This window comes from Cetorhinus maximus, chromosome 7 (assembly GCF_964194155.1).
Source record: "Cetorhinus maximus chromosome 7, sCetMax3.hap1.1, whole genome shotgun sequence".
In the NCBI taxonomy this organism is placed as follows: domain Eukaryota; kingdom Metazoa; phylum Chordata; class Chondrichthyes; order Lamniformes; family Cetorhinidae; genus Cetorhinus; species Cetorhinus maximus.
This window is the reverse complement of record NC_135885.1, coordinates 14,355,827-14,369,531: the sequence shown is the minus strand read 5'-3', so window position 1 is coordinate 14,369,531 and position 13,705 is coordinate 14,355,827. Positions and strand designations below refer to the sequence as shown.

At 44.9% G+C, this 13,705-nt stretch overlaps 1 protein-coding gene across 2 annotated transcripts in view; it reads left to right on the top strand.

The window, feature by feature from the left end:
• The window catches only part of LOC144682602 (uncharacterized), a 34,551-nt gene extending 21,447 nt beyond the window's left edge, over positions 1 to 13,104 (top strand). For both annotated transcript variants that reach the window (XM_078545090.1, XM_078545089.1), the window contains exons 2-5: positions 316 to 1,097; positions 2,205 to 2,353; positions 5,048 to 5,279; positions 11,600 to 13,104. In XM_078545090.1, the coding sequence (XP_078401216.1) occupies positions 339 to 1,097; positions 2,205 to 2,353; positions 5,048 to 5,279; positions 11,600 to 12,718 (2,259 nt within the window). In that variant the 5' untranslated portion in view covers positions 316 to 338 and the 3' untranslated portion in view covers positions 12,719 to 13,104. The remainder of the gene's footprint in view (positions 1 to 315; positions 1,098 to 2,204; positions 2,354 to 5,047; positions 5,280 to 11,599) is intronic.
• The last annotated feature ends 601 nt before the right edge of the window (positions 13,105 to 13,705 follow it).

Genomic DNA, 13,705 nt, shown 5'->3' with positions numbered 1-13,705 from the left:
AATAACAAAAAAGCAAGTTATTAAGACATGACCTTCTTTCCTAGAAGCTATGTTGTATCTCTGATGACTGCTTCTTTACTCCACTAAGAGCATCTTTATGATCTCTTCTAACATCTTTTCTATAACTGACAAGCTTACTGGCCCTGTAGTCCCCTTATCACCCTTTTAGAAAATCCGAGCTCCTTGAAAATCCTTCCAATCCAAAGGAACACTCCCAGACTCTAGTAAACTGGTCTAGATTTGAGCAAGTATCATGTTTAACGACAGCAAGGCGCTGATTTATTCCAATTAACACACATTATTTCCTTTTCCCAGGTAAATTCCCGGCCGCTATTAAGATGGCTGCTACAATAGTACATGATACCTCGGAGGCCGTGGAACTGTTTGCGCCACAGGGTTTATTCCTGAAACCAATCGCTAAGCTGACTCTTAGCGTGTCACTTCCTCAGCTGAAACAGCCAGGAAAGTCTATATCAAACTGGGAGGTGATGGAGAGACTCAAGTACATGGTTCACCCTGAGCAGTTCGCTACGCTTCGTGTGTCCAAGAGCACGATGGATTTTGTTCGCTTCGAAGGGGAGGTTGAAAACAAGAACATGGTGAAAGCCTTCCTGTCCAAACTGGATGCCAAGACCATTAAACTCAGTGGCTTCACGGACACCTTAAAAGTGCGAGCAGCTGAGGTTAAAATAGACTTCCCGACCCGTCACGATTGGGACTCTTTCTTCCGGGATGCCAAGGACATAAACGAGACTTTACCAGGTGAGAGGCCGGACACCATACATCTGGAGGGACTGCCGTGTAAGTGGTTTGCCCTGAAGAACTCCAGTTCAGAGAAGCCAAGTGATTTCATCCTGCGCAAGGTGTTTGAAACCTTCGGGGAGATCCGAAACGTGGACATCCCAATGCTGGACCCTTACAGAGAGGAGATGACTGGGAAGAACTTTCACACCTTCAGCTTTGGCGGTCACTTGAACTTTGAAGCATACGTACAGTACCAGGAATACATAGGATTTGTGAAGGCAATGGATGCCCTGAGGGGAATGAAACTGCTGTACAAAGGGGATGATGCCAAGGCAGTGGCCTGCAGCATAAAGGTGAGCTTGCCATGCATTCTGTGCTGTTTGGGCACTCCATTATAGAAAGAGTACAAGAGAATTGGAAAAGGTGCAGATTGATTCACTGGGATGATGCATATAGTTAATAATGGAGCTTTTCCTATAACAGCAACAGCTTAGATTTTTGTGGCACATTTAACATAATTAACTGCCCCAAGAAGTTTCACAGGAGCATTATAAGACAAAATATGGCAAATTAGGTCAGATAACTAAGGGCTTGGTTACAGAGGGAGGTTTTAAGGAGTGTCTTAAAGGAGGAAAATGAGGCGGAGAGGTATAAGGAGGGAATTCCAGAGTTTTGGGTCCTTGGCAGCTGAAGATTCAGGCACCAATAGTGCAGCGATTAAAATCGGAGATGTTCGAGGCCAGGATCAGCTGAGTATAGATAGCTTGGAGGGTTGGAGGAACTTACAGAGATAAGAAGGGCCCTGGTCTTGGAGGGATTTGAAAACAAGGATGAGAGTTTAAAATCAAGATGTTGCTTGACCAGAAGCCAGTGTAGATCAACGAGCACAGGGGTGATAGAGGAACGGGGTTTGGTGTGAGTTAAGACCTGGGCACCAGAGTTTTGGATGAACTACAGGTTAGGTGGGTGGGATGTGGGTAACCAGCCAGGAGTGCATTGGAATAGTCAAGTCTAGTAGTAACAAAGACATGAATGAAGGTTTCAGCCGCGGATGAGCTGAGACAGGGACAAAGCTGGATGATGTTACGGAGGTGGAAATTGGCGTCCTTGGTGAATATGTGGTCAGAAGTTTGTCCCAGTCAAATATGACACCAAGGTTGCGAACTAACTGCTTCAGTCTCAGACTGTTGCCAAGGAGATGGTAGCTAGTGTACGGAGTTTGCAACAGGGACCGAAAGCAATAGCTTCATTCTTCCCAATATTTAATCAGGGGAAATTTCTGCTAATCCAGTACTGGATGTCAAATAAGCAGACTGATAGTTTAGCAACAGTGGAGGAGTCGAGAGAGGTGGTGGTGAAGTAGAGCAAGTGGGTTTGTACCTCGAGAGGTGGCAGTGTCTCGAGAGGAGGGAAATAAAGCAGCGATGTAAAGAAAGTATTCAAAAGTAATTGTATTGCAGGTGACGTTTGACACAACAAAGCACCTGAGTGATGCTTCTATCAGGAGGAGACAGCTGGAGAGACAGAAGCTGCAGGAGCTGGAACTGCAGCGAGAAGAGCAGAAACGCCGGGAGAAAGAGGAAGAGGAGCGAAAAAAGGAGGAAGAAAGGTATGTTGGTTTGACTAGATGAAATCACCTTTTAAATAACAACATTTTCCACCAGAAAAGCAGCAGAATATCGCTGGTGCTGTGTCAAAGGGGCATGAGGTCTGATTTAATGAGTTTAACACTGGGTAATACCACTCCAGAGATTACCATTTGACAAATGGCTGAATTGAGCTGACAGCAACTGACCATCCCCATCTTCTTACATTCTGCTCCTGGTCACCCAGGCTATAAATTCACTCTCACATGCACCATTTCCTCTGACTTGCATAGTGTGCAGTCTACTTGAACTGATTATATTAAGGAATCGGTGTAGTCTCTTTCCTTCAATGTAAAGTATTTTTCAACATGTTTCCCTATTTCCTTTATGGGCAAATGAGATGCATTGAGTTTAGAACCAGAGGAAGTAAAGTCTACAGCTCCTGTTCATAAACTTAGTTTAAACTATGTTTACTCCACTGAACGGAGTCACACCATTCATCTTTTACTTTGAAAGTATCTTTCAGCTCCACGATCAGTGCTTCATTGAAGGGCAAGGGGAGCAACATCATACGAGCACCATTGCTTTCTAGTTCTCCGCCATTCTAATTCATCATCTTTGGGTCAACACCTTTTAAATCCCTACCTATCATTATTCCAGTTCTCCAGAATGTACCCGCCTTGAATAGAACTGTAATATATAATTTGGAAGACCTCTACAATCTCCTTCCTCAACTCCACCAGATCGTCAAATATGTTCCATCAGGCACTGTCACTTTGTCTTCCTTTAGCTTAACTAATTTGACCACAAATTTCCTTTAAAACATCGCAATTGTGCACTTAACTGCTTCAGAGTTCAAGTATTGCTGAAAAAGAGACATGTTGTCAAAGCTTTTCTTCTTGCACTCAAGTTGGCTCTGGACGAGACATTGCCAAGGAGAATACACCAGGGAACTATTGTCCTCATGCCTTTCTTTGTTCAAAAAGGTTTAAGTTCACCATGCAAGCTTGATACTGAAAAAGGGCGCATTAGAGCTATCTTGAGAGATAATGGCTACCCCAATCAGATCATTGCTCGCTGCGTATCTCACACACTCATGAACGGGCCTAAGGCCGCCACTTTCAGACCTGAATAAAGTGCCCAGTCTACTTCAAAATTACCCCGAGAGGGTAAAGTATCTCAAACATTTGAGCAACTGGTGAAACTAGCTGTTTCGCACTGCCACTGTGGAGTGGCAACACAAGTGGTGTTTTCCACTAACAGGATGCTGCTGTCAAGGCAAAAGGATGTTTTGCATATCACCCAGATGAGTAGTGTAGGATATGAATTTCAGTGCCTGTGTGATGCCAGGTACATAGACTGTACATCCCAATGACTGGGCGGATTGTATCAAACAACACGTCCCTTTGGCTGTTCACAATAGGTAGAATACTGTCTGTGCTTGCAAAACTCAACGTAATGTCTAACATTAACTGTGATTCCATGATTGGATAGCACTTGTGTTAAGAATTACACTAACAACCAATTTAAGATTCAGTCAGGCTCACAACTAACTCACGCTGGCTAGGAGCTACATATATTCAAATGCAGGGACCTGTCCTCTGCAGGCAAAAGGAATATATCCGGACATTGCACTTTTTGGAATAAACAAAAACATGGGGACAATAGCTCCCTGGTGCATTCTCCATGGCAATGTTTTGACCAATCAGCTGATTTGCCTGCTTGGCAAACCAACCAGCGCTTCTTTTCTCATGCAGTATAAATTGTTGTTCCCTTTGAAATTTGGCATTCTTGTGTCTCTCCTGATGCATGCAAGATAAAAAGCTTCGATAACACGTCTCTTTTTTTCAGCAGTGCTCAAGTTCTGTACTACCAAGCGATTACTTCAGAATTCACTATAGTCTAGAAATTACTGCTGATGATATGAGTGGACAAACATATAGTGTTTGTATGACATTTGTCTATTTACTTTTTAGTGGACCCATTTAAAATAGGCTTGTAAGTTGTTTTACACTCCTTAAGCCATATCAATAAGCTTTACCTTCATTGACCTTTTTTATCCTTTCGTGGGATGTGGGAGCTGCTGGCAAGGCCAACATATGTTAGCTATCCCTCATTGCCCTTGAATTGAGTGGCTTACTAGGCCATAGTGGAAGGTAGCTATGAGTCAACCATGTTGCTGTGGTTCTAGAGTCACACCAAATGGGTTTTTATGACAATGGATGATAATTTCATGGTCACCAATACTGAAACCAGCTTTATATTCCAGATTTTTTTAATAATTGAATTTAAATCCCACGAGCTGGCGAGATTTGAACCCTTATCCCCAGAGCATTAGCCCAGGTCTCTGGATTATTAGTCCAGTAACATTACCACTATGCCACTGTCTCCCCCATTTGAATAGTAGGAGTACTGCATTATTATTGAAGGATGTAAACTGCTTGCAACACTGACCACAGTGTGTTGTGTTCAAAACATTTTGTGAGCCATGTAATAGGCGTAACCCCATTTAACAATTAAAAAAAGCAACTTGAATTTGGCATTGATTGTGACATTTTTATCTCTAGTTATCAATCAAAATGTAGCAGTCCCTCTTCTGTCTCTCTCCATGGACCCTAATATTTGGGAGCCTGAGCCAGCATGATGTCTTACCTTTTCCAAAATTACAGATCCAGTAGAATTTGCTACCGATTGGATTCTTCCTCATTTTTCTCCAGGAAGCAGAAAGAGTTGGATGAGCAGGAGCGAGAGAAGAAGAGGGAAGAAAAGGTCAGAAAGAGGGAGCAGAAGCAGAAGGAGCGCGAGGAGAGACGGAATATGCGGAAACTGCAACGGGAGGAGCAGAAAAGGCTGCAGGAGAAAATTGCCCTAGAAGAAAGAAAACTCCTGTTGGCGCAGAGGAACCTACAGTCTATCCGACTTATTGCAGAGCTGCTGAGTAGAGCCAAGGTGAGTGTCTGAATCCTGTGGGATCAGCAGGTTAACATGTTGCGCTGAGGCAGATAGCAGTGTTGTAAAGGTGCTATGCATCACTTGTTTTACCGTCATGAGCTATGGCTGTTGGGTCTCACTTGGTAGTTTTATGTAAGTTGCCAGGGCTTTGAGATTGCGATCTCACCCCTGAAAACACTTCCCATCTGGTGCTCGGAATAAAGGAACAGGAGTAGACCATGCAGTTCCTCGAGCCTGTTCCTCTATACAACAGTGACAACATTTCAAAAGTATTTTATTGATTTTAAAACTCTTTGGGATGTCCTGAGACAGTGAAAGGCACTATATAAATGTAAGTCTTTTGTTCTTTTTAGATCATGGCTGATCTATATCTGAACTCCGTCTACTGGCTTGACCCTTTAACCCTTAATACGCTTGCCTAAGACACAGCTGCTAGACTGGGTCTGTGGCAGGTGGTGAGGGAACCAACAAGAGGGGAAAACATACCTGACCTCATCCTCACCAACCTTCCTGCTGCAGATGTAACTTTCCAAGACAGTATCGATAGGAGTGACCACTGCACAGTCCTTGTGGAGACGAAGTTCCGGCTTCAAATTGAGAATACCCTCCATCGTTTTGTGTGGCACTACCAACCTGCTAAATGGGATAGATTTCGAACAGATCTAGCAACTCAAGACTGGGCATCCATGAGGCACTGTGGGCCATCAGCAGCAGCAGCAGAATTGTACTCAACCACAATCTGTAACCTCATGGCCCGGCATATCCCTCACTCTACCATTACCACCAAGACAGGGGCTTAACCCTGGTTCAGTGAAGAGTGCAGGAGGGCATGCCAGGAGCAGCACCTAAAAACAAGGTGTCAGCCTGGTGAAGCTACAACACAGGACTACTTGCGTGCCAAATAAGTAGCAAGTGATAGACAGACCTAAGCGATTCTACAACCAACTGATCTGATCTAAGCTCTGCAGTCCTGCCACATACAGTCGTGAACGGTGGTGGACAATCAAACAACTCACTGGCGGAGGAGGCTCCACTAATATCCCCATCGCCAATGATGGGGGAGCCCAGCACATCAGTGCAAAAGATAAGGCTGAAGCATTTGCAACAATTTTCAACCAGAAGTGCCGAGTGGTTGAGCCATCTGGGCCTCCTCCAGAGGTCCCCAGCATCAGAGCTGCCAGTCTTCAGCCAATTCGATTCACTCCTCGTGATATCAAGAAACGCTGAGGGCTGAGGGCAGTGGATACTTCAAAGGCTATGGGGCTTTACAATATTGCAGCGATAGTACTGAAGACTTGTGCTCCAGAACTTGCTGCACCCCTAACCAAGCTGTTCCGCTATCGCTACAACACTGGCGTATACCCGGCAATGTGGAAAATTGCCCAGGTATGTCCCATCCACAAAAAACAGGACAAATCAAACCTGGCCAATTACCGCCCCATCAGTCTACCCTCGATCATCAATAAAGTAACGGAAGGGGTCACCAACAGTGCTATCAAGCGGCACTTGCTTAGAAATAACCTGTTCACTGATGCACAGTTTGGGTTCTGCCAGGGTCACTCAGCTTCTGACCTCATTACAGCCTTGGTTCAAACATGCACGAAAAAGCTGAACTCCAGAGGTGAGGTGAGAGTGACTGCCATTGACACCAAGGCAGCATTTGACTGAGTGTGGCATCAAGGAGCCCTAGCAAAACTGGAGTCAATGGGAATCAGGGGAGAACTCCCTGCTGGTTGGAGTCATACCTAACACAAAGGAAGATGATTATGGTTGTGGTTGTTGAAGATCAATCATCTCAGTTCCAGGACATCACTGCAGGAGTTCCTCAGAGTAGTGTCCTTGGCCCAGCCATCTTCAGCTGCTTCATCAATGACCTTCCTTCCATCATAAGGTCAGAAGTAAGGATGTTTGTTAATGATTGCACAATGTTCAGCACCATTCGTGACTCTTCAGATCCTGAAGCAGCCCATGTCCAAATGCAGCAAGACCTGAACAATACCCAGCCCCGGGCTGAAAAGTGGCAAGTAACATTCGTACCAGACAAGTGCCAGGCAATGACCATCTCCAAGAAGAGAGAATCTAACCATTGCCTCTTGACATACAATGGCATTACTATTGCAGAATCCCTTACTATCAACATTACCATTGACCAGAAACTGAGCTGGACTAGCCAAATAAATATTGTGGTTACAAGAGCAGGTCAGAGGCTAGGAATCCTGTGGTGATTAATTCACCCCCCCGCCTCCCCAAAGCCTGTCCACAATCTACAAGGCACAAGTCGGGAATGTGATGGAATACTCCCACTTGCCTGGATGAGTGCAGCTCCAACAACACTCGAACACTTGACACCATGTAGGACAAAGCAGCCTGCTTGATTGGCATCTCATCCACAAACATTCACTCCCTCCTCCACCGACGCACAGTAACATTAGTGTGCACCATCTACAAGATGCACTGCAGGGACTCACCAAGCCTCTATAAACAGCACCTTCCAAACCCACAGCCGCTACCATCTAGAAGGACAAGATAGATGGGAATACCACCACCTGGAAGTTCCCCTCCAAGTCACTCACCATCCTGACTTGAAAATACACTGCCCTTCCTTCAATGTCGCTGAGTCAAAATCCTGGAACTTCCTCCCTAACAGCACCGACACCACATGGACTGTAGTAGTTCAATAAAGCAGCTAACCACCACCCTCACAAGGGCAATTAGGAATGGGCAATAAATGGTGGTCTAGCCAGCAATTCCCACATCCCATGAATGAATTAAAAAAAACTGAAACTGGCTTGGATTTGGCCAACTGTCTCACCTGAAGAAAGCTTTTCAAATAGGAGAGCCCATTTCTACTATAGGAGCAGACGATTTGATGAAGTGCAGATCTGCTCTGAAACTAGCTTTTTTCGCTGCTTATGAAACTTCTGCAAAATTGTGGTATTAAGGGAGTAAATGATACCCCATACACATTTTTCATTGGGATGGTAATTATCCCAATATTACATGATATGGAACAAAGTAATAACTTGTTGGTTTGGATGCGCTGCACTGAGTATTCGCAAAGCATGAAGGAGACAGGGTCAGTAGGCCGAACTGGATTACTGCAGGCCTGGTTATATCTCAAACAACCTCAATAAGCCCCTAACCTTTCGGAGGAGATAAACACATTTAAGAATGTGTGAATTCGTCTAGTTTTTCTTTTAAACAGTGACAACAATTTTTTGTGAAATTTCCACAGAAATATTGGGCATGCTGCCATCCCAGCACTGTCCCAATCCCCTGCTGGACTCCTTGCAATCCCCTGCTGGACTCCTTGCAATCCCCTGCTGGACTCATTGCAATCCCCTGCTGGACTCCTTGCAATCCCCTGCTGGACTCCTTGCAATCCCCTGCTGGACTCCTTGCAATCCCCTGCTGGACTCCTTGCAATCCCCTGCTGGACTCCTTGCAATCCCCTGCTGGACTCCTTGCAATCCCCTGCTGGACTCCTCACTGGTGATTATTGTGCAGCTGAGCGTGAGACGGTGGCCGAACCTTGGATTTCTCACCAAGGATTTACCATCCAGAGGCCAATGATCTGCTAATTTTGTGTAGAATTTCAATTCCCATGGTTTCAAAGGGTGAAAGAAAGAGAAGGACCCAAGAAAAATCTGTTGAAGGGCTAATGGCCCTGGTGCTGCCTGTATGGAAAGTAATGAGTTTTGCGTTTAAAAATATTCATATGAAATTGCTATTGAAGCTCTCTTGTCCATTCAGCGATTTTTTTACCTAGTGAGTAATTCTAAAAAAAAATTCTCAGGATAGTGGTGTCGCTGACCAGGCCTGTGTTTACTGCCCATCCCTAATCATGATGGCGAGCTGCTTTTAGTCCGTATTGTGTTGTTAAGTAGGGAGTTCCAAGACTTCAACCCAGCATCGTCAACCAGCCCAATTGGTGTCAGTTGGGGTAGCTCTGGGTTAGGGATAAGAAAATAATCCAGGCTTGATTGCTATGGAGGTCAGGTAGGTACAGGAGATGGCTGATCTGTAATGCCCCTGCAGCCAAATGGCTTTCTGCCTCTCGGTTAAAAAAAATGGATAGATGTACTGCATCTGGAGTTCGTCCTGGCGTTGTACTCCAGTTTAAGCAGTCAGTGCCATGAAGAGATAAAAACTAAGATGGTGCCACTAGGCTGGCAGCTCCTTTCTGAACTTCCCTTTTTTCCAGCTCCATACACGGATATCCTTTTCCCTCCGGTCTCCTCTCTGTTGTTTAAGTCCTCCTATTTCAAATAGTGGATGCTTTGGAGCCCTGTTAGCCTGTGAAGCGCACGTTGCCCATTTCTCAAACCAGCTTGTTTTTTTTATTTGTGCTCTTGCAATGTCTGGGTCACTGCTTAAATTTAATTTCACGGGAAAAGAGACTGAGAAATATTTCTTAAAGAAACTTGCTTTATGATAAGTTAGAACTTTCTGCCAGCTTATCACTACTTGTATAGTGATTTATCTCAGAAACATGGCATTAGGGCGGGGTGGCAAACAATTTTTCGAACATTTAATTCATGCTATACGGTTTACTCTTATCAATTCATCGTCCTATACTGTAATGTGAATTGGTTTGATAATTCAAGTTGCCCTGAAAGCCGCCAGAGTTGTCTTATCTGAATTGCTTGATTTGAAATACTGAATAATACAAAGCTTCTTAGCACAAGAAATAATATTGAATTAAGATAACATTTAATTAATAGGAATAAAAACAGTAAATGCTGGAAACACTCGGGTCTGACAGCATATATGGAGAGAGAAGCAGAATTAACATTTCAGGTCTGTGACCTTTCATCAGAATTGATGACGATGTTAGGGCTGAATCTGAGAGAACAGAGTTCCGCAAGTTCAGAAGGAGATAGGTTAGAGTGAGTGAGGGGAGCAGAGAAATTGAGATGGCTGACGTCACGCCAACAGTGAGAAGATCAAGAGAGGGTAAGAGGCCAGAGGGAGGGGTCCAGATGGAGGGAGAACACTGGAAATGGGTAAAAGGTTCATAAGTGGAGAGAAAACTCCTGAACATAAAAATGGACATGGAGGCAAAGGCAACAGAACAAGAGCTCAACATTGTACCTAGCGCAAAGTTCATTGAATTAGAGGCGTAAGGGAATGAAGGTGAAGCCTTTGAGTGATCTGTCCTCAGCAGAGTCAGAGAGGGGCAGATCAGGGTATTGTGAATACATGGCAAGGGGTAAGATTCGAGGAAGAGATGAGGTCAGAGGAAGGGTCCTGGAGGGATGTTGGTACCCATGAGTTGCTGAAGCTTGCGATTCTTCACACCTGAAAAGGAAAATAAAAAGTTTTTCGTTAAATTGCTGTTGAAGGGTGAACTAAAACTTTCTTTTTTTATTCGTTCATTCATGTGGACATTGCTAGCTAGACCACCATTTATTACCCATCCCTAATTGCCCTTGTTCAGAGGGCATTTAAGAGTCAATCACACTGCTGTGGGTCTGAAGTCACATGTAGGCCAGACCAGGTAAGGACAGCAGATTTCCTTCCCTAAAGGACATTAGTGAACCAGGTGGGTTTTTAACAACCACCGGCAATGGTTTCATGGTCATCATCAGACTTTTAATTCCAGATTTTTATTGAATTCAAATTTCACCATCTGCTGTGGCTGGGATTCAAACCCAGATTCCCAGAGCATTAACCTGGGTTTCTGGATTACTAGTCAGCGACAATACCACTACGCCACTGCCTCCCCCAGACCAGGACAACTTTCAAATTGTGTGGGTTGTGCTGCCTAAGAGAGTGGTCAAGAACGTGCATGCGGTGGTGCATGGTGTTGAAAGTGGATTTTAGAATGTGGTGAAAACAGCGATTCAAGGAATTCTGATTATCAAAGAGATGTCTATAATTGTGGTGGATCCAAAACGGGAAGAGTGGAATTTCAGTTGGAATGGTTCAGTTGGTCACAGGCCTGAAATTTTAACTTGGTTTCTTTCTCCACAGACGCTGCCCGACCTGCTGAGTATTTCCAGCATTTTCTGTTTTTGTTTCAGATTTCTAGAGTTCACCATATTTTGCTTTTAAGCTAATAAGAGTAAGACTGCATGTGGTCTGAAAGTGTTTGATGCTTAAAAGCTCCATTTACCAACACACCCTGGGAGGACAAAAACAGAAACATTTTCATTATTTTTCTGCTTGAATTATTTTCATAAGCCCTTTGTGAAAATTGAAAGGATTCCTGTTTCTTCTGTTTTTACAAAATTTGCAACTCCAGTTTTTTTTTTTTCAGTTTTGAAGAGAGTATTTCTGTTGAACTTTTATTCACTGTTGGCTGCTCTCTGCAGGTTGGGAAACAGCAGGAGCTGGAGGCACGCGAAGCAGAAGCAGCTCGGCTGCACCAAATGGAAGAAAAGCGCCGGCAGCAAGAGGCCGAACTGAAGCGAGTGGAGGAAGAGAAAGAACGAGTGGTAGAGCTCCAACAGAAGGAGAAGGAACTGAGGGAGAAACTGCTGGAAAACCTGAAACGAAAGGAAGAAGGTGAGAGCCAGCAGAGCAGAGCGGAGCCAAGTTTGTGCCCCAGGGACCAGGTAGCTGTGAATGCAATTGTGAGTGTGTGTCCAGCATTGGGAACAGCCACTGTCACTGCTGCGCCAGCTGCTACCGGTCAGCTTGCATGCACTGGTGCTCTTGCCCACGGCAAGAAAGTGTCACTCATTCAGGACATCAATGGAAAGCCAGATGCACCTGAAAGATCCAGCAGTGATTTGGACCAAATGCAGGGACAAAGAGATATTAACAACGCTGCTGTTCAGAGTGCATGCAAGTCTGCCCAGAACGAGCAGCACGTAACTGTGTTATCTAAAAGTCAAGGGTGTTCTCTGCAGGAGTGCAGTAGTAAAAAAGGTAAATACCAAAATGGCCCCAGCCATGAAGGAAAAGAGCTTCAAACCAACCCCGTCAAAGTTGAAAGCAACCAAATCCAGAAGGACTTGAAGAGGGCTCACAAATCCCGTAAGAGCAGCACGAGCAGTGAGCGTAGTAGGAACTGGAGGGACTCGAGTAGTGATGGCAGCTGCCATCAAAGGGAATGGAGCCGGCACCAGGGCCGCTCAAGGAAGGATAGTGTCCGGCACGGTAGGGACTCGAGCAGGGAGCAAAGCCGAAACTGGCGAGACTCCAGCAATGAGCTGAGCCGCAGTCGGCGAGACGTGAGCCGCGAGCGGAAGCGGCACCAGAGGAATGTGAGCAAGGAGCCGGTCCGCGTCCAGAAGGGTTCCAGCAGAGAGCGGAGCAGCCAGCGGAACCTGAGCAAGGAGCGGAGCCAGCGGCGGGGGGTGAGTGGCGAGCGGAACCGTCATCGGAAAAGCTCGAGCAGGGAGCGCAGCCGTCATCATAGGGACTCCAGCAGGGAACGCAGCCATTATAGGGACTCCAACAAAGGACACAGCCGCCAGCGGAGGTAGTCAAGCCCACCACCTGGCTGGCTATCATCACAGGTGAAACCAGAGAGCAGCAGAGTCAACAACAAAAGTCAATTCAGTGGTTCATGCACCTCTTGAGCACATTAGTTAGCAAACGTAACATAGTACTGAATGCTCAATGTAACAATTCAAATTTAAGCAGGAAAGACAAATATCACTCTGACTGGAAAGTTTCTGTTGAAGAAGTCTCCTTTTTTCTGGTGAAAAGAGGAGAAACATAGGAAAGTAAACAATCTCAGATACCAAAAATTAGATTCTAAACTTTGGGCACAACCAGATGTCACCACACTTCACAAAACCTGAGCACGATTACTCCATTGTTTAACATGTAAAATGTTTGTTATTCCAATACTAAATTTCCCTGATAATTTCCCAAACATTATGTTTTGACTGCTGATTATTATTGCAAAGCAGGATTAAGGAAATGTTCAGAGTGGGATATATAACACGTTATGTGTATACCACATACTTTACAATGCAAATCCTCATCGGTTGGTTCTGTACTGCACACAGTGGATAATCAATGGCGGCAACATGAAATGCTTGTTTCAAGGGAATGTCAGTGCTGGAAATTTTCAGATGGGAGGATCTGCAACTCCTCGCAAAAACCTTAAAATCTCATTTACCCTGACTTCCTTCAGCAATCATTGCTATGAGTTGTCAACTTGACCTTGGTAGTTTGGCCACTCTCTAGTACCATAGTAGTCCCAGCAAAGACCCATTGACACAAGGGGGAAATCTTCTGAAGTTGAATTAGGAGAATAGGCTGCGTTGGGAAGATATAGAGGTTAGTTACGAGGATCTTTTTCAGGGCAAGTGCACTTAGCACATGTAAGAGCTGCCCATCACACAGTCGAAGGAGCAGGGAAAAGCCTTGAGGTTTCTGATGCAAACTCTCCCTATTTCCTTTTGGATGGGGTAGCAGATGTTGAGATGGAAAGCCGGTGTTTCTGAATAGACAGACTTTAT